At 48.3% G+C, this 19,638-nt stretch overlaps 1 protein-coding gene and 1 long non-coding RNA gene across 3 annotated transcripts in view; one reads left to right on the top strand and one right to left on the bottom strand.

Annotated features, from left to right (window-relative positions):
* The window catches only part of MYO7A (myosin VIIA), a 105,837-nt gene extending 102,065 nt beyond the window's left edge, over positions 1–3,772 (bottom strand). For both annotated transcript variants that reach the window (XM_039537700.1, XM_039537708.1), the window contains exons 1-2: positions 3,615–3,772; positions 3,392–3,505 (exon numbers count right to left, since the gene is read on the bottom strand). In XM_039537700.1, coding sequence (XP_039393634.1) covers positions 3,392–3,505; positions 3,615–3,659 — 159 coding nt within the window. In that variant the 5' untranslated portion in view covers positions 3,660–3,772. The remainder of the gene's footprint in view (positions 1–3,391; positions 3,506–3,614) is intronic.
* Positions 3,773–3,918: 146 nt separating this feature from the next.
* LOC120404775 lies at positions 3,919–17,996 on the top strand. The gene is made up of 2 exons (XR_005598167.1): positions 3,919–4,075; positions 17,716–17,996. It is a non-coding gene; the product is annotated as an uncharacterized LOC120404775 (long non-coding RNA).
* Positions 17,997–19,638: the final 1,642 nt, after the last annotated feature.

Genomic DNA, 19,638 nt, shown 5'->3' with positions numbered 1-19,638 from the left:
GGCCACACCCTGCATCTAGGAGCCAGAGGGACGTGCCGGTCACTTCCGGGAGCTACGCAGAGCCAAGGCAGGTGGGAAGCCTGCCTTAGCCCCGCTGCGCCATCGATTTTGCCTGTTAAAATCTCCCGGATTGCCTTTAATAGTCACCGGGAGATGGAGGCTGATTCCGGGAGATTCCCGGCCAATCCAGGAGGGTCGTCAACCCTATTTGTAACAAAACAAGAAACTGGTACAGATGACTGGGGCTGGCTACTGAAGGGCTCTGTGGGAACTCAGGCGCAGGTTAGGGAAGATGTTAGTGGGGATCCTATAGGAGAAGAGGAGTAACTAGCAGGAGCAGAGGCAACTAAAAGTCCTAATCTAAAGTATTTATATAGGCCCTGTGAGAGAATGCTGGGAAACAGCACCTGATGCAGCCCTCTGGTGACTGCAACCACAAGTGGTTGCTCTGGAGTAGCCCTGATTAGGAAGAGCTGTGCCTAATTAGTGGATTGGGATGGGCTGAGGAGAGCCCCAAAGGCTAATTAGCGCATTACTGGAGAGGTAGAGAAGGCACAGGAAGGACATGAAAGAGCAACAGGCTTCTCAGGGAAAGAAGAGATTGCTCAGGGGAAGAGACCCTCTGTCTTTCTCTCTTCTTGGCGGGGTGAGCCTAAGGATTGTACGTTATGATAACTACAGAGCTGCAAAGGTTTGCAAAGGCAGCGGGACAGAACAGTGTAAATAAACTGCACAAAGCATTTCATCAGCAGCAGGTCTCTGAGTGGTTTGTGGCTAGAAAAGAGACAGGAGCAGGACAAGGCCCTGTCACAGTCCCCCGTGCCCTCCCCATCACTGTAATGTCTGACCTCCCAACCTTTGATGTGTTTATCCTCTCAATCCCTCCCCCCCGTGAGGCAGGGCAGTGCATGTGACAGATCCAGCAATTTCCTGCAGTATCCTTGAAAAACCTCATTGTATTGAGTTTAAATCTCTTTGGAGTCCATTGTATTAAATGCAAAGCTTATGTATTATTGTTAAGATCCCGATTATGTCACAGAGGTCACGGGATCCATGACTTCCATTGACCTCCGTGACATTTTCTGCCCCGGGGCTAAAGCACCCAGCTGCCCCCCACACTGCTCCCTGCTCCCACCCTGGTGGGGGGGCCCTCTGCAGCTGCCCAGCCACAGGGGATGGCAGGGGGACTCCCCAGACCTCCCAGCTGCCATGGCAAGTGAGGGGACCCCACAGCAGCCCTGTGAGCGGTGGGGGACCCCAGAACTCCCACTTGCCGCAGGTGGCGGGGAACCCCCCAGAGCTCCCTGCTGCTGCGGGCAGTGCCCCTCCCCCTCCCACCGAGCTGCTCAGCCGCCTGGAGTTCCCACTCACCACAGTGTAGGGTGACCAGATGAGAGGGAGAAAATACCAGGACACATGGGGGGAGGTGGGGGGTCCGCCAGCGGAGAAAAAAAAAGCCGAATGCTGCCAGCAGAGCAGCGAGGGGGAAAAAAAAGCCGAGTGCTGCCGGCAGAGCAGCAAAATAAATAAATAAATAAATAACAAAGGCGAGTGCTGCCGGCGGAACGAAACATCGGGACAAATTGCGTCCCGACCAAAGATCGGTTGGGACGCGGGACAAACACCTAAATATCGGGATGGTCCCAATTTTATCGGGACGTCTGGTCACCCTACTTCAGTGGCAGGGGGACCCTGGAGCCCCAGCAGCAACAAGTGCTGAGCTGTACCTGCCCCACCTCATTTTGTCAGGGATATTTTTAGTGAAAGTCAGGGACAGGTCACAGGCTTCTGTGAATTTCTGTTTATTGCCTGTGACCTGTCCATGATTTTTACTAAAAATATCTCTGACAAAATCTTAGCCTTAATTATTGTGGGCTGGGATTGCACGTAACTTCTAGTGGGGAGATGGGATGGGAATCCTAGGCCATGTTACGAACTTCAAAGGTCTATACTGAACAATGTGCCAGACAAGGATGGACTTCTGGGACAAACGGTATCAAATTCCCACCTCCAGTCATTCAAAAACCCAGCCTTTTGAAGCTACACCCTGAGGAGGAGACCACTGTCTGCCGATCATCTGGTCCTGGAATCTGAAGATCAAAGGCACTTGTTCATAACAGCCTTAGCTCTGAACTTGTAGCCAGAGAAAACCCCTCGGTGGGCACTCAGATACCCCCGGGTCGTCGGGCGGTGATTTCTAGTTCTTCGATATATATATATCATCGTCATCGATCGATATAATCGAACTCTCAGCGCCTCCCGCTCCGTCGACTCCACCACCCACCATGGTGGTGGCGGAGTTGGACGGGGAGCGGACTTCGATCGATGCGCGCGTCTGGGGCGGGTGAGTTTCGAACACTAAGGTAGTCAGTTCAGCCACGCTATTCGCGCGTGGCTGACTTGCGTCTTAGTTTTCCCCCGCCCCTAGTGTAGACCAGGCCTCAGTGACCGACTTCTGCCAAAGCCCTTGCTGGAGTTGGGGTGATCTCTGGTAAACTTAAGCTTATTAGCATGTGTGTAGGTTCTTTGAATATTTTCTTTGTAATGCTTTCACCTTAAGAATACATGTGCTTGCTTAAAAAGAGCTGTGTGATAACTTGTAAATGCTAGCAACTGAAGCTGTTCATAGCCTCTGGAGAGAAAGCAAAGCTCCGATGCTGGCTGTTTAGGCAGTCTATCGCAGTATAGGCTGGGAACGGTGCAGCCTGGAAAAAACCTGGCCAGTAGGGAGAGAGATGTGGGCCTTTACCTGAGAGATGTAATGGCTGAGGAGTCCGTAGCCTAGAGTGGATGTCCTTGCTGGACCACGGAGGGGGGAAATACAGGTGCATTTGCCCTGAAGTGTGACAGTGCTATGATCCTCATTTTACGGATGAGAAACTGAGGCACAGAACGGGTAAGTGATGTGCCCAAGTTCATACAGGAAGCCTGTGGCACAGCAGGGAATTGAACAAGGGCTCCCAAGTCCCAGGCTAGCACCATAACCCCTGGACTATCCTTCCTCTCCAATAAAATAAATTGGAAACAGGAAAAGGCTTAAACAAGCCCCTTTAATTAGGTCTGAAATAGGCAAGTTGTTCACTAGCTACTTTGTATTACTGCACTGTCTTGTTATGGTCTCCCTTGTCAAAGTTATTCCCCCACCCCCGGCCCACTTTCCTTCCTTTTGTTTGTTGCACCTCCTCAGTGCATCTTGTCTTCCACCTAAGTCCTTGGGTGGCCCCAATCCACAGTCCATGGGATTTCATGGAAAGAATCCTATTGATTTCAGTGGGGTTTGGATCATACTGTGCATCTGTACAGCACCCAGTGCTTATTCCTATTTGAGGCCCTATAGCTGACACTAATACAAAGGACACACAATCACAATCCTCTTCTCCTTCATACATACGTTGCCTTCATCGTCCACCACCTGGATCTGCCCAGAGTCACAAAGTTTGACCACGGCTCCAATGGGAACGTCGAATTCCCGACCGGTTTTGAGGTCCATCCATACATAATCCCCCTGAAACAAAAGAGAGGAAAAGCATGATCTCAGTGAAGATGAGCAGAAGAACACAGCACTGCAGGGAGGACTAAACATTCCCAGTTAGAGTCATTTCTGGATGTTTTACTTCCAAACATGGGTGTGAGAACAAGCAACCTCCTTTGCAGTCCATACAGTACCCAGCTTCTAGGTAGTGCTTTTCATCAGTAGACCTCAGAGTACTTTACAAAGGAGGGTAAAGTATCATTGTCACCATTTTACAGATGTGGAAACTGAGGCACAGGGGGAAGTGACTTGCCAGCAGGCCAGGGCAGAGCTGGGAATAAAGCTCTAGTCTCCTGAGTCCCAGTCCAGTGCTCTACCCACTAGGTAACACTGTTACCCTTGCCTCATAAGCGGGTAATAAGGCTATTGTGAGGCAACTACGACTTAGCACTACAATGTATGCTACCTATCTCATCCATTTTTGGCAAACTGACCTGCTGCTAATCTTCGGCAGCTCTTCAGCGGCGGGTCCTTCAGTGCTGCCAAAGACGCGGCGCGAGTGAAGGACCTGCCGCCACCATGGAAGACTCGGCATGCCGCCTGGTGAGTACAAGCGCCGCAACGGGTGGCACCTTTTTTTATGTCCACTCCCCCACTTTGCCCCAGGTCCCCTGAATCCTCTGGGCGGCCCTGCCTTCCAGCCCTACATTTCTTTGATTCAATGAAACCTACGTCCAGAAATTGACTTAGGCGATGCACTGTACATCAATGGTTACCAGCCATTTGAAGGTGGAACCTCCACCTTTTGCAACAGATTGCTAGATGGCAGTCCCCCAGGCCTTGGGTCAATTGCTACCATCTCTTCTTTCTTCTTCTCATTTCTTCCAGCCCTTTCTCTCTCTCTCTCTCTCTCTCTCTCTTCCTCTTCATCCCTAGGATCTTGTTTTTTTTCTGTTCTATTTATGTTTTTCCTTTCTATTGTTAATGAGATTTCATATTTAAACTTCCCCAAGCCACCAGACTGCTACAGGATGTTCAGGCTGGGTATTGTCCATTCGCGGCTCTAGGCGGAACTGCATGCACTCTTGCTCTAAGCAGAGCGGTGTGAATAGCAGGAGTCAGCAAGTTGTTGTTTGCACCTGCTGTCTCCATAGACTGCTACCCTGGGAGCTGCTGCAGCATTAGGGAGGGAAGGCAACGTCTTCGATACGCCACCCAATCCACAGAGCAATAATGCTTTTGAGGTGGGGATCCCAGATCCCGCAGCTTTCTCCCTCCCAATACTTCTCCACTCTGCACCCAACTCTTGCCAACCCCGAGTGTCCCAAAATCATGAGTCAGGCCACAAAAAACCATGAGATTTTTTAAATTAATAAATGTTAGACCCGTCTTCTTGGCCTTCTGGTTTCTGAGCCCTTAGGATGAACTTGCTTCACCCTTTTGCTCTGTTCTCCTCAGCCAGGCAGGCTAGAAGTGTGCTCGTTTCTAAATGAACCTGAGGTTCTCAGGTAATCTCTAGCTTCCAGCAGCCACAGCCTTCAGAGAAACCACAAATATTTCAGGACTTAAGATAAGATGGTGAGAGTTGGCAACACCGCTACCCCTACTGTGCTAGCTTATTGTATTAGCACACAATCAGGCACTGTAATATGCTGCCTTTTGCCTAAATACTGACTGTTAAAGTCATCATTCAGGCCAGTAACTTAAGCAAACTCTAACTATTTCAGGGAGCTTTTTCCTGAGCAATGTTTGAAAATTCTAGGCCAGCTCTGGCAATGGCAACCTTATTGTTTAGTACCATAGCATGGTAGTATCCCTGGATTATACAGCCATATGCATATAGAATGTTGGCAAGTTATAATTAAAATACACTATCTTGTTATTAAATAGTCAACTACTTTAAACTGCTACCCATAGCTACCAAGTTTTGCGCCGCTCCATGAATAGCATTTATGCGCATTAATTATTGAGCAAATTTCCTTATTTACATCTGATTTGCATATATATGTATATTTCAGCTTTTTTTAAAATGTATGCGTGACGGGTTGGACCCTCCTTCTGGGATGCCACCTGATGTGCTGGGGTTTCACTGAGCCTCCCCTACTCAACCAGCCTGGGTTCCCTCTTACTGCTTTGCTGGATTAGACTCTCCGGCCTCTTGCAGCGCATACACACAGGTAGGGCCACACCCCGCTGCAGTCACAGACTGAAGTCAGCTCTGTGTGAGAGGGTTCCCCTAGCGCTCACATGCCTCCCCCCCTCACTGGGGTACAAACCCAAAGGTTTTATGAAATTCACCCCCTCCCTCAATGTGGAAGGAGATATGCACAACTTCCCCCCCCCGTTAGAAATTACATAAACTGGGTTATATTATAAACAAGAAATAAGTTTATTAACTACAAAAGGTGAATTTTAAGTGAATATAAGAGATAACAGACAGAACAAAGCAGATTACTGAGGAAATAAAGCAAAATACGCAAGCTAAGCTCAATATACTTACGAACAGGTTACAAAAATGCAAATTCTCACCCTAAATGTTATTTTAGGCGGGTTGCAAAGTTTCTGTGGTTCAGAGTTCCAGTTATATTCCTTTTCAGACTGGACCCCCGTCTTAGTCTGGACTCCCCCCCTTGCCTTCCCTTCAGGTGGCTTTAGCAGTCTTTCTTCTTGGGCAGACAGGCCATGGAGAGGAGGAATCCCGTTTGCCCTCCTCCCCACCCTTAAATAGGATTTACATAAGGTGGGAATCCTTTGTTTCCCAAACTTGACCCTACTTCCCATCCAGTGGAAAGTTACAAGAAGTCCCAGGTAATGTTTAGTATCAAGTGACAAGATCACCTGACCTAGTAGTGTCACAGTTACATCCCCGGATGCCTCCAAGAGGGAGAGAGATTAGCATCCTCATGGTTTCGTTGTTCCTTCCTGATGGCTCAGCCAATTTGACGGCCTGTTGTCTGGTGGGTGTCTTCCCACTACACACCCACTTGTAATTGTTACATAGTCCATATTTCTAACTTTAGATACAGAAATGATCCAGGCATACAAATCGGAGAATCACATTCAGTAAATTATAACCTTTCCAGTGATACAAGACCCATCTTGCACAAAGTATATCTCAGTTATGTCATATTCATAGCATAAGCACATTTTCATAAAGAATATGGAGTGAAAAGTTACAGTATGGATTTACAGTTTGTGAAAGGCTTCATCCAAGATTGACAGACCTGGTGATGAAGCCCCGGGCAAGTTTCCCTACACACGCTGCCCTGTCAGCATGCCACACTCTTGATCTGGGATGGGGACTTCCTCAGCAGGGGGAGCCAGAGCCTGGGGATTGTTGAAAGTTTCCCCCACTCTTCCTCTCCTCTCACCAGTCTTCCCTATTCTGTCATTTTCCAGACCCTGCTCCCTTCTCAGCTCCCCTATTCGGATCCTCATATCCTTGCTTTGCCTTTTCTATTAGCAGAGGCCCTTCTCCTAGGGCTCTGTGCTGCTCTGGCACCTGCAGGGGGACTAGAGAGAGCAAAGATAGACCGGGCTGTCTACAGAGGAGGCCCCACATCGCCCCCAGTGGCTGAGAGATGCTGCTACAACTCCTGCTCTCAAACCAGCTGGGTGCATGAGGCTCAACTGGGTTGTGCGAATGTGTGACAGAGCCCCCAAATGCATGAGTGTCTTAGCACTGACGATACTGCCTAATACATAAACAGCTCTTTACAGTCTTGTATTTTACAATGCAGTGACACCAACTGGATTGTTACTAAAGACAATTTCGTACATTCAGCCTCTTTGTTACGCAGGGTGCGTAACACTGCAAATGAGTGGATGTAGCCACTCAAATTCAGTGGGCGTTGATGAACGTTGGCTGTGATTCCCTGCAACTTTTTGAAAAGTTAGGCTCAGATTCTCAGCTGATGTCAATCAGTAAAGCGGTATTGAATTAATAATAATAATAACAATAATATTTGTTTACTGTTGCAAAGTGCTTTGAGATCCTCTAATGAAAGGTGCTATATGAATCAGTAAACCAATTGATGTCTATGAAGGTATTCCAGGTTATATCAACTGAGGCTCGGGCTGTTACTGTTTAAAAACAGAATCTTATCATGTGGCTCAAAATGTCTTCAGAAGTACCTGATACATAAGGAAAATAATTCTATGCTTAGAGAATCAAAAATAGGTACCTTATCTTTAGAACCAATAGAAACATTGGTAGAAGAGGAAAGAAAAAAGATATGGGTAAAGTAAGTGACAGATTGTTCAATTATATATTAGTTTAAATTGTATACTTTAGCACTTATAGAGCTTCTTTAAGTGGAGGATCTCAAAGCATTTTACAATAGTTGACAGTATTATCCTCATTTTATAGTTGATCAAACCAGAGGGGACAGAACCCAGGTCTCCTATTCTAAGCCCCTAATTGCCAGAGAATACTCAAAAGTACAATGAAAATTACATTATACCCCCGCCAAAGAAAATATTTTTTACCTTTGTTCTGGTGGTCAGTACTAAGCAGCCAAGTTTCGTGGCCCATTATGTCACCAGACACAAATACAGAGCCCAACATCATGAAGTATAGTTTATACTTCTCTTCTGTCGTATGCTACTATACTACAAGAGCAACAACAAATAAATACATGATTTGACCAGCTAACGTACTGGATATTAATTTTCTCGAAATGCCTTGTACATACAAATTAAAATTACATTTGTTAATACTGACCAAAAAGGCAATTGTGATGGCCTGGGCTAACTCAGCTAGACCCACCATATGCCTATTTCCTTTTCCTGCTTGGAAAGGGCTTGATGCAAAGTCCACAGAAGTCACTCGGAGTCTTTGCACTGACTTCAGTGGGCTTTGGATCAGGTCCAATAGGAACAAAAACATCAGCACAGGACATTTCATGGTGATTGACGCTGGGCCATTAAATAGCTCAGTTAAACTGGTCAACAATCCTCATGAAATGTCCTGCATCTTGGCAGTTTGGGGTTAATTCAAGATGTAGGGCGCAGCACCACAGAACCAAGAACACTTTCAATCATTTCATAAATAGCCATATCTGAACCATCCTAGGCACGTTCCAAACCCTCCAGACCCTGCCCCCAGGAGCTCACAATCTCAGGACACAGGCGAAGGGAGGGGAAACAACAGGCAATTTATACACAAGTCAGCTCGATTCACTGTAATCAGCAGAAAGAAGGAGGTGCAGGTGCAACTGTGCGAGAAGCTGGCACAAGCATTATACAGGATCAAACTGTAATGTGATATAGATTTCAAAGGAGTCTGAAAGCCATTGTCAGTGTTTAGAGCCAGTGGCCCTTATCTTACCGATAAAAGAGTCAGGGGTTTCAAGGCTTGGTTGACATTCCGGAGCAGCGTCCATTTGCCCTGGTCCTTCTCGTCAGCATCCACCGCATTGGGGCATTGCTGCATGTTGATGGCTTTTGCCTCTTTAGCATTCTAGAGAGGCTACTGCACTATATGGACCTCTTCCCTGGTTCCTACACATACTCCACTAGCTGGCAAGAAATCTTCAAAGATATCAGCTGGTTTGCTTGACGCCTCCTGTTGCAGAACAATGATCATAAGCACTCACTTCTGCTGCAGGGCACTGTTTGTCTTGAGTCACAGTGTGGTTCTTGGAAAAGATTTTCTCCTAACAGGAGAGTTTCCATAAACAAGCTTAAGGAAAGCTTTAGTTTTTCTCATGGTTCACCACTGGAATATGCTAGAACTATCCCATATTATACTTTGCATTGTGGGAATCTATATACTGAGCAGACAACAGTGTGTTTCTCCTCTTACAGTCCTCCCAGCGTCTCCAGTAATGGGTGATCTTTGGTAGTAGATGAAAAGGAAACTGCAACCAGCAATTCGGACTTGAGGCCTCCTGAAAATGACACTGTAAAATTCAAGGCAAAACTCTTTATTTCACCATGACCTCTTTCCTCTCCCTTCCTTTCTCAGTGAAATAACTTGTCAGCGGTTTGATGTCTGTCAGGTCTGAGACGCTGAATACTCTTGGATACTTATTAATCCACAAGTGTAGTCGTCCCCATGTAACACATGGCTTTTAATTAACCTAATACCTTGCAACTCCAAATTAACCAAGGCGCAGTGGGAACCCAAAACCAAAGGCCATCTGGATTTTCTTTAAACTGATCACCCACAGTAGTTCCATAGCAACTGGATTTTAAATAATTGAGTGGAAGGTGTTCTGAGATGTATTACTTGCATAGCTTTATGGGATAACTCAGGCTAAGCTATAGATTGAAATTACCTGCAAGTGTGAATAACAACAACATAATTACAGTATGCTTTGCTTTTCTAGGGCCAATCCTGGCCCATGTGAGTAGTCCAGAGAGCTGCTCTCATAAGGACTGTTTGTATGAGTGAGAGTTGCAGGTTTGGATCCCAATTGCACTGCTCATCTGAGGACCCCAACTCACTGCATAACCATGAAATATGGCTGCCTGGGATTAAAGTCCCTAGGGACCAGAGTCAGCAGAGTGCATTGTATTCCAGCTCCATCTTCATCAGCTCCTGCTACACCTTAGAACACCTCCCCCCAACCTCCAGGTGACCAGTTCAGGATTCCTCCCCCCCCACACACACACCTGGGAAATCATCAGTTGCCCATTTAAGGCAACGTAAGGTCATTTGCACCGGTTTGTCTAGATGGTTTGTCTAGACAAACAGTCAGTGCAGAGCAAGCTGGAGCGTATATCTACAGCGCACTAGCCTGCCACACACTGCATCCACATGGGCTCTGCTCCTGTGAACACTTTCACCTACTCTGCTTTGAAATGGGAGCAGGTCAGCGCTCACTAAGGAACTTCTAGTGAGCGGCAGCAGGTCCACCTGGACAGTCAGTGCGCGGCAGGCTAGTGCGGTGTAGATTTACATCCCAGCATGCTGCACAGTAACTGTTTGTCTAAAGAAGCACTAAGTGACTCTAGCTAGGAGTAGGATCTGATCCCTAGACCCTGCCATGGGGAGATCAGAATCTAATTAGACAGCGAGAGTACAGACCAGACCTGTTATGCAGCGTACAAAGACCCAAGCACAGGGACAAAACCCGACATCCTTACTCAGTGATTATCCTTCCTTAGTCAAAGCTTCCACTGACATCATGATTCCACTGACTTCCCATTCAGCCTGTGGGGCAGAGGAGATTTACACTTACCCCATCTAATACCTGTCATCGGAGCATATCCAGGCAAGTTATGATCATTAACAAATCACCCCTCGCACCATGCCTGTGAAGTAGGTGCTCTTAGATCTATTTTACAGAAGAATAAACCGAGGCATGCAGAAGAAACATGGTTTGTCCAAGATCACACACCGAGTCAGTGGCAATAGACCCCAGGCGTTTTGAACCCAGTCCCTTTGATCTAATCACTAGATTATTCTGTCTCTCCCTTTGGATGAATGTGTAACGGACACAGAAATGTCACCCCTCTCCACATCTTTCCCAATCACCTTCTCACTTGGTCACTGTAGTTTATGGCAGTGCATTTAGTTCTTAGCTGGGGATGAGCCTTCACGGCTTTTCTTTCTTCTCTGTGCTGTGTTGCAGCTTTTCACTTAAATATAATCTCTGCACTTAGTAACAGCAGAATTTTTCAGAGCTATAAACCCAGGGAATAAGAGGAACCTTTGCATTCTAGTTGAAAGGCTGAGGAGCCGCTCCTCTTCCCTTCTATGCATGTCTACACTCTTTGTCCTTCTGGGGGAAGAGGACTAGCCTGGACTTCTTTGGAGATCATCACACGTCTCAATCAGCCAGAAGCACTTGTACCTGAGTCATAGGATACACTTCCTTCCCTTAGCAGCAGCCTGAGTGCACTGCCTCTGCGACAAACCCATCCAACTGAGCCTGGAAATTAAGTCCCTATCTGCAGCCTCAAGGTATAGAGCAATACCATGGAGCCACCAGATGGACTTATATGGCTCCTCCTAAAGGAACATGCTACGTGTAGAGTGGGTAATGCAGGAATACACCTAGGGGAATAAGGGAACAAAGGGAATGGAGTCAGTCAGCATCGCCACCCGTTTTATATTACAGCTCATTGTGGTAACACTAGACCCACTGATACAGAAATAGATGTGTGTGCGGGAGGGCCCTTGAACACCGCAGATATTATTTATTATCTGTATTCAGTAGCATCTAGAGGTCCCCGGTGTGGTAGGTGCTGAACATATACATACTGCATACACACTGCAAGAGACAGTATCTGCCCTGAAGAAATGACACCGTACATCAGTGGTGAGCAACCTGCAGCCCGTCAGGGTAATCCACTGGTGGGCCGCAAGACAGTTTGTTTACATTGACCGCCCACAAGCCCAGCTGCCAGCAGCTCCCAGTGGCTGCGGTTCGCTGTTCCCGGCAAATGGGAGCTGCGGGAAGCAGTGCGGATCACAGGGACGTGCTGGCCACTGCTTCCTGCAGCTCCTAATGGCTGGGAACTGCAAACTGCAGCCACTGGGAGCTGTGGGAGGCCAGGCCTGCGGACGGTCAATGTAAACAAACTGTCTCGCGGCCCGCCAGCGGATTACCCTGACGGGCTACATGGAGGCCGCAGGTTGCTCACCACTGCTCTAAATAGAATATTACTGCCCCTGTTTCACAGAGAGGAAACAGACACGAAGTGAGTAAGGGTACATCTATACTGCAAAGACCGACCTCCAGCAGCGAGTCTCAGAATCTGGGTGAACTGACTGGGGATAAAAATAGCAGAAGCCCAGGCTCTGAAACCCCACAAGGGGGGATGGTTTCAGAGCCCAGGCTCCAGCCCAAATGTCTGTACTGCTGTTTTTATTGATGTGGTGCAAGCCTGGGGCTCTGAGACCTGCTGCCACTTGTTGGTGTTTGTTTTGTTTGCAGGGCAGATGTACCCTAAGTGGCTTGTCACAGCTCACATAGGGGAATCTATTTCAAAGCCGGGAATTGCACCTTGGTCTCCTGAGCCCTAGGCCAGTGCCTTCATCACAGGACCACCTCTGCTCTCTTCCCTGTGTCTCAAAATTACAGCAAAACCTGTACTCAATAATTCCATCCCTAGCCCCTGGAGATTACACAGTGCACTCAAGAGCCCTCACAAAACTTTCTTGCCTACTCTGGGGTGGAGGGTACAGCCATCGCTATGGGAAACAGCCCAAGCTCAGTGTGTTTTGTGCATGGGATCTATGCAGGCTTGCATGAGAGCCAACTCAGGGAGCAGCCACTATGGCAGTGTCACGGAGTGTGGGGGAGACAAGGCCCTGCACCCCCGGCTTCCTGCGATTCACCATGACGTCCAAAACAGGTCTTGCCGGTACAGACAACAGGACCCCCTTTAGTTAGGTCCATCTGGGGGCCATAGGGAGGCCACAGCCCCATTGGGAAGCCCAAGCCCCACCGGGGTGCCCCTCTCCATTTCCCAGCCGGCTCCAAACTGAAACTCCCTCCAGCCTCTCACTCAGCCTCCCCTTGGCTCCTCCCCCAGCCTTTGTGTCCTTTGTCCAGTTTCCTGGGCAGAGGTGTCACCTGGCCTCCAACCCCCTTCCTGGGTTCTGATGTTAAGTGCTCAGGTATCCTCCCTTCCCCAGTGCAGACAGTCCCAGCAAAACTCCCCTGCCACCTTCCCAGGTCAATACTCCCACTCAGTATTCAAAGAACCCAGGTCAATACCCCCCACTCAGTATTCAAAGAACCCAGGTCAATACCCCCCACTCAGTATTCAAAGAACACATCAAGCACATTCCCACTTCGTCACAGGCAGACTGTAGTAGTGACCGCAGCCCCTACAGAGGTTTTGTGCAGTAGTTCACCAATCCATTTGCAATATGCCCACCCTGTTCCCAGTTCACCCTTCCGCCCGTTCACCCCACATCTTGCCTATGCACTGCAGCACAGACAGCCTCTTTCGCTTGCAGGTTACAGGCGGTCCCTGCTGTGTAGCCTTTTCATGGTTTCCTCTCACGCCTGCAGTGGAAGCACGGTAGGGCTGCTGCTTTAATCGGACCTCCCACGTTCTCATAAGGGGCGATGAGAGAGGAGGGCGGGCCTGGCATTCAGTCCAGGTATCAGGCACATTCAATTGGTGCCACTGCACCAAGACCATACAGGCATTTTTCAGACAAGTGAGCAAATACCTTTGGTGTTAACATATGTGTGTGTGTGTGTGTGTGTGTGTGTATGTCACACTCACCCTAGGGAGAGGGCCTAGGTCCCTGTTTAATTTTGATGTGTAGGCCAGGGTATAAACTGAGGGTCATATAATCCCCAGGGTGCAGAGTGGAGGCCCACCGAGGTCAGTGGGTCTCTGCAGAGATCGGGGGAGCGTACAGCCTGCATGCAACTATTAAAAGGTCAGATTTACAAAGGCAACTAGAGATGCAGATTGGCACCCAGTGAGATTCAGAAAAGTGCCTAAGCAGATTAAGTGCCTAGTTCCCACTGTAATTCTCCCAGTGGGAGTTAGGCACCTAACCTACTTAGGCACTTCTGTAAACGCCACCAGGCGCCTATCTGCTATGTTTAGCTGTTTATTATTTGTTCCAGGCCTTGCTGCTGCAGTGAACGGTGAGAACACCTGTTCCCTTCAGGCCACTGCTCTTCTGTCCTTTATTTCTCTTCCGTCCCCATCCTCCTTTCTCTGTTTCTCTCCCTCTTCCTGCTCTGTCCTTTTCTCTGCATTTCCTTCCTTGCCGCAACGCCCAGAGGGCTGCACTCCCAGCCCCTTCCCCAGGCCATCCACTAGAATGGACACTCACATGCCATTTAAAATTAATACTCCAGTCAGAGTAACAGCAAGGCAGTGGGGAGGGATAGCTCAGTGGTTTGAGCATTGGCCTACTAAACCCAGGGTTGTGAGCTCAATCCTTAAGGGGGCCGCTTAGGGATCTGCAGCAAAAATCAGTACTTGGTTCTGCTAGTGAAGGCAGGGGGCTGGACTCAATGACCTTTCAAGGTCCCTTCCAGTTCTAGGAGATTGGTATATCTCCTATTATATTATAGGGTTGTTCACCACTCTGAGTCATTGTCTCAGGCTGTCTGCAGACTCAGGTAGATATCACTGCATCAGTTACAGTTGGTTTGTGTCTGGAAGGTTCTCGCCATGCAGGCTAGATTTCTGACACTCCTGATGAAGAAAATAACATTCCTGAAAATATTTTTTTAAAGCATTATTGCAACTGGGGGGGGGTGGATGCAAATGTTTTACATGTATTCTCTTGGCTTCAGCCCAGCAACAGGATAGGCGGTTAATGTTGAAAGCTACAATTTAAATCTTCAGTTCTGAATGTGCAGTCCGTGCAATGGGCTTTCAGATCTTGTTGCCATCTGAAGACACCAGCCACTTTAGGTGCCGCTGTCAACACACAATCACACATTGGCATTTTGCTAGAATTCACTGCAGCATATACAGTCCACGCACGTAGGCCACAGACATAATTACTATCTAAGGGCTGGTCTCCACTACAAAACAGCTTAATTAAGTTGCTCAGGACTCTGAAAAATGTCAGACCCTGTGTGATGTAATTAAGCCGAGCTAAGCCCCAGCATAGACACCGCTAGGTTGATGGAAGAATTCTTGTGTCAAACTACCTACCACCTCTCAGAGAGGTGGATCTACTACAGCGATGGAAGAAGGCCTTTCACCACTGTAGGAAATATCTCCCCTACAGTGCTACAGCAGTGCAGCTGCAGCCCCGCAGTGTTTCTAGCATAGACATACCCTGCATCACACGCATGGCTAGAGAGCTAGGGTCAGAACCCTGGTCCTTCATTTCCCAAACCAAAGGTCTTTAATGCCTGTCCAAAAGCAGAACTGGTCGTGGAAGCATGTTCCTCATGTGCCCTATGGGAACATGGCAAGGGAAATATGAACAATGGAAAACATAACACAGACAGATCAAGCCCATGGCAATGTTAGTCACAGAGCAGATTGCTATTCAAACCCCTGCTTACACACAGATACAGCATCATTCACCCCTTAGACCACTGGAGAGGCATAAAATGCATATATCATTGGACTTACATCACCGCTACTAAAAGCAGCTAAGGTCCAATTCTCCTCATTTACACTAGTAAATGTCCATTGACTTTAACGGAGTTACTCCTGATTTACCCATGAGAGGAAAATCAGGACTGCGTATCACTATTCTATATGCCCCTCTTTAGCTGCACCACTGCTATTAGTCCATGGGAAGTGGGGTGGGGGGGCTTGACAAGATGGCACCCTATGCCAAGGAATTGCACGTTAATAATCAGTGACCCCAATAGAGAGCTAACACCAAAAGAATTCTGCTGGTCCCATTTCATGAATAAATGAGATTCTCTTCCTGATTTCTGATGACATAACAGACACCAGCTGTAAGCCAAGGTACTGTGCTATGGCCAAGTGCTGTCAGAAACAGAGGGATGGTGGTGAAGGGACCTTTAAATAATTCAATAATCAATGCACTGTTAGTTCATCCTGTAACTTTGATACCTGAGCAACTGCTGAAAGTGGAAAGCAAAAAGTCATGCACAAGCCTACAGATTTCCCCCTTGGTGTTGCTGACTTTGTATGCTAGGAGTACAGAAGTAATTCGCCCACAACTACTATTTGGTGGAGAGCAGAATTACTGAACGATTGAATCCTGGAAAGCCCCATGTCTTTATACGCAGATTAAGCAGGTTTTCCAGTGGCATCTCCAACCAAGGCAACCATGATGCACAAGTATGTTCATTAAGTCCAGCACAAAGAACATAACAAAAGAACATAAGAATGGCCGCACTGGGTCAGACCAAAGGTCCATCTAGCCCAGTATCCTGTCTACCAACAGTGGCCAATGCCAGGTGCCCCAGAGGGAGTGAACCTAACAGGTTATGATCAAGTGATCTCTCATAAGAACATAAGAATGGCTATACTGGGTCAGACCAAAGGTCCATCTAGCCCAGTATCCTGTCTACCGACAGTGGCCAATGCCAGGTGCTCCAGAGGGAGTGGACCTAACAGGCAATGATCAAGTGATCTCTCTCCTGCCATCCATCTCCATCCTCTGACAAATAGAGGCTAGGGACACCATTCCTTACCCCATCCTGGCTAATAGCCATTAATGGACTTAACCTCCATGAATTTATCCAGTTCTCTTTTAAACGCTGTTTAAAGTCCTAGCCTTCACAACCTCCGCAGGCAAGGAGTTCCATAAGTTGACTGTGCGCTGTGTGAAGAAGAACTTCCTTTTATTTGTTTTAAACCTGCTGCCTATTAATTTAATTTGGTGACCCCTAGTTCTTGTATTATGGGAATAAGTAAATAACTTTTCCTTATCTACTTTCTCCACATCGCTCATGGTTTTATATACCTCTATCATATCCCCCTTAGTCTCCTCTTTTCCAAGCTGAAAAGTCCTAGCCTCTCTAATCTCTCCTCATATGGGACCCATTCCAAACCCCTAATCATTTTAGTTGCCCTTCTCTGAACCTTTTCTATTGTCAGTATATCTTTTTTGAGATGAGGAGACCACATCTGTACGCAGTATTCGAGATGTGGGTGTACCATCGATTTATATAAGGGCAATAATATAGTCTCCTTCTTATTCTCTATCCCCTTTTTAATGATTCCTAAGATCCTGTTTGCTTTTTTGACCGCCTCTGCACACTGTGTGGACATCTTCAGAGAACTATCCACAATGACTCCAAGATCTTTTTCCTGATTTGTTGTAGCTAAATTAGCCCCCATCATATTGTAGGTATAGTTGGGGTTATTTTTTCCAATGTGCATTACTTTCCATTTATCCACATTAAATTTCATTTGTCATTTTGTTGCCCAATCACTTAGTTTTGTGAGATCTTTTTGAAGTTCTTCATAGTCTGCTTTGGTCTTAACTATCTTGAGCAGTTTAGTATCATCTGCAAACTTTGCCACCTCACTTTTTACCCCTTTCTCCACATCATTTATGAATAAGTAGAATAGGATTGGTCCTAGGACTGACCCTTGGGGAACACCGCTAGTTACCCCTCTCCATTCTGAGAATTTACCATTAATTTCTACCCTTTGTTCCCTGTCTTTTAACCAGTTCTCAATCCATGAAAGGACCTTCCCTCTTATCCCATGACAACTTAATTTACGTAAGAGCCTTTGGTGAGGGACCTTGTCAAAGGCTTTCTGGAAATCTAAGTACACTATGTCCACTGGACACCGAATTTTGACCAACCGCTTAGGTCAGAAAGGGGTAACATTAGGTTTAATCTGATTTTCTCTCTCTGTAGGCCATTTGAATCTCATTGTTCTGAGGTGAAGTCTGACAACTTTGTGACCCTTTCTGAGATCTGGAGAAAACCGTACCAACCCTGAAGCATTTAGTTGGGCTCTCTCCCTACGATGTGCCACCACACAGACAATGGCTATGGTTTATGGCAGAGAAGTTCCGTGGACGATAGCTGGTTGGAAAACAGTGAGCTTTCTTTAGGAAAAATCATCTCTGAAATTTTGAAAAATGCCACCCAGTTCTGTAAGACTGGTGGGGAAGAAAAAAAGCAACAAAAAAAAATTGAAAGTTTTTCACAGAAAATTTGAAAAACATTTCTCCCGACTCTCCAAGCACTGATAGTAATAGTGAACTAAAAGATGACCTGTCCCTTTTCTAGTCTACATACAGGGCCGGTGCAACCATTTAGGCGACCTAGGCGGTCGCCTAGGGCACTAGGATTTGGGGGGGGGCGCCATTTTCTTTGGCAGTGACCACAGCGGCCGGATCTTCGGCCGCCCCGGTTGCCACCGACATTTAGGCGGAGGGAGCAGGGGCAGGGGAGCGCGGGGAGGGCCACCTGCAGCAAGTGGGGGGGGGGCGGCGGCACTCAGGGGAACTCCCCACCCCAATTCACCCCTGCCCCGCCTCCTCTCCGAGCATGCCGTGGCTGCTTCACTTCTCCCGCCTCCCAGGTTTGCGGTGCCAATCAGCTTAGGCGCCGCAAGCCTGGGAGGCGGGAGAAGTGAAGCAGCCACGGCGTGCTCTGGGAAGAGGCGGGGCAGGGGTGAGCTGCTTCACTTCTCCCGCCTCCCAGGCTTGCAGCGCCAATCAGCTTAGATGCCACAAGCCTGGGAGGCAGGAGAAGTGAAGCAGCGACGGCGTGCTTGTGCACGGAGCAGGAGTGAGCTGGGGTGGGGAGCTGCCGCAGGGGGCCTCAGGGCAGGGGCGCGGTGGGGGGAGGGCTCAAGGTGGAAGTTTCGCCTAGGCGCGAAACATCCTTGTACCGGCCCTGTCTACACACTATATAGAGCCTTAGCATATTTTCATCACCACAGGATCTTAGTGTCTTCCAGTAGTGCCCTAAGCAACATGACTTCACAATGTGTCATGTGTAGTTCATTCTCTCTCCCATTCCTCTCCCTGGGGCAGAATTGTATTGGTAAGGTTTGGGTTGTGAAGATTTTTTTTTTTAAGTGTCCATGCTGCTCTGTGTTTAGGTTAGAGAAGGCAGGTTGAAGAAGTGCATCTTGCACTTGGAGGGGAAGGTGATGAGATTAGGGTTGCCAACCCTCCCGGTTTTGCTGGGAGTCTCCCGGAATCGGGTTCCATCTCCTGGAGGCTACTGAAACCAAACCAGAAGATTTTAGGCCGCTAAAAGTCCGGCAGCGCAGCAGGGCTAAAGCAGGCCCCCCGCCAGCTCTGGCCCCGTGCTGCTCCCGGAAGAGGCCGGCACGTCCCTGCGGCCTTCGGGGTGGGGGGTAGGGGGTCTCTGCACACTGCCCCTGCCCCAAGCACCAACTCCGCAGCTCCCATTGGCCAGGAACTGTGCCCAATGGGAGCTGAAGGGGTGGTGCCTGTAGGCAGGGGCAGCACGTGGAGCTCCCTGCACCTCCCCAGGCCGCAGATACTTACTGGCCTCTTCCGTGAGTGGCGTGGGTGCCTTCGCCCTGCTGTGACGCCCGAGGTAAGCACCACTAGGCAGGAGCCTGCACCCCTCACTCCCTCCTGTACCCAACCCCCTGCCCCAGCCCTGAGCCCCCTCCCACACCCAAACTCCCTCCCAGAGCCCGCACCCCTCACCCCCTCCCACACCCCAATCCCCTGCTCCAACCCTGAGCCCCCTCCTGCACCCCAACTCCCTGCTCCAGTCTGGAGCCCCTTCCAGCACCCAAACTCCCTCCCACAGCTTGCACCCTGTACTCCCTCCTGCACCCCAACCTCC

The sequence above is a fragment of the Mauremys reevesii genome, linkage group 1 (assembly GCF_016161935.1).
Source record: "Mauremys reevesii isolate NIE-2019 linkage group 1, ASM1616193v1, whole genome shotgun sequence".
In the NCBI taxonomy this organism is placed as follows: Eukaryota; Metazoa; Chordata; order Testudines; family Geoemydidae; genus Mauremys; species Mauremys reevesii.
Note: the sequence above shows the minus strand (reverse complement) of the source record. Positions and strands in the feature narration are given on the sequence as shown.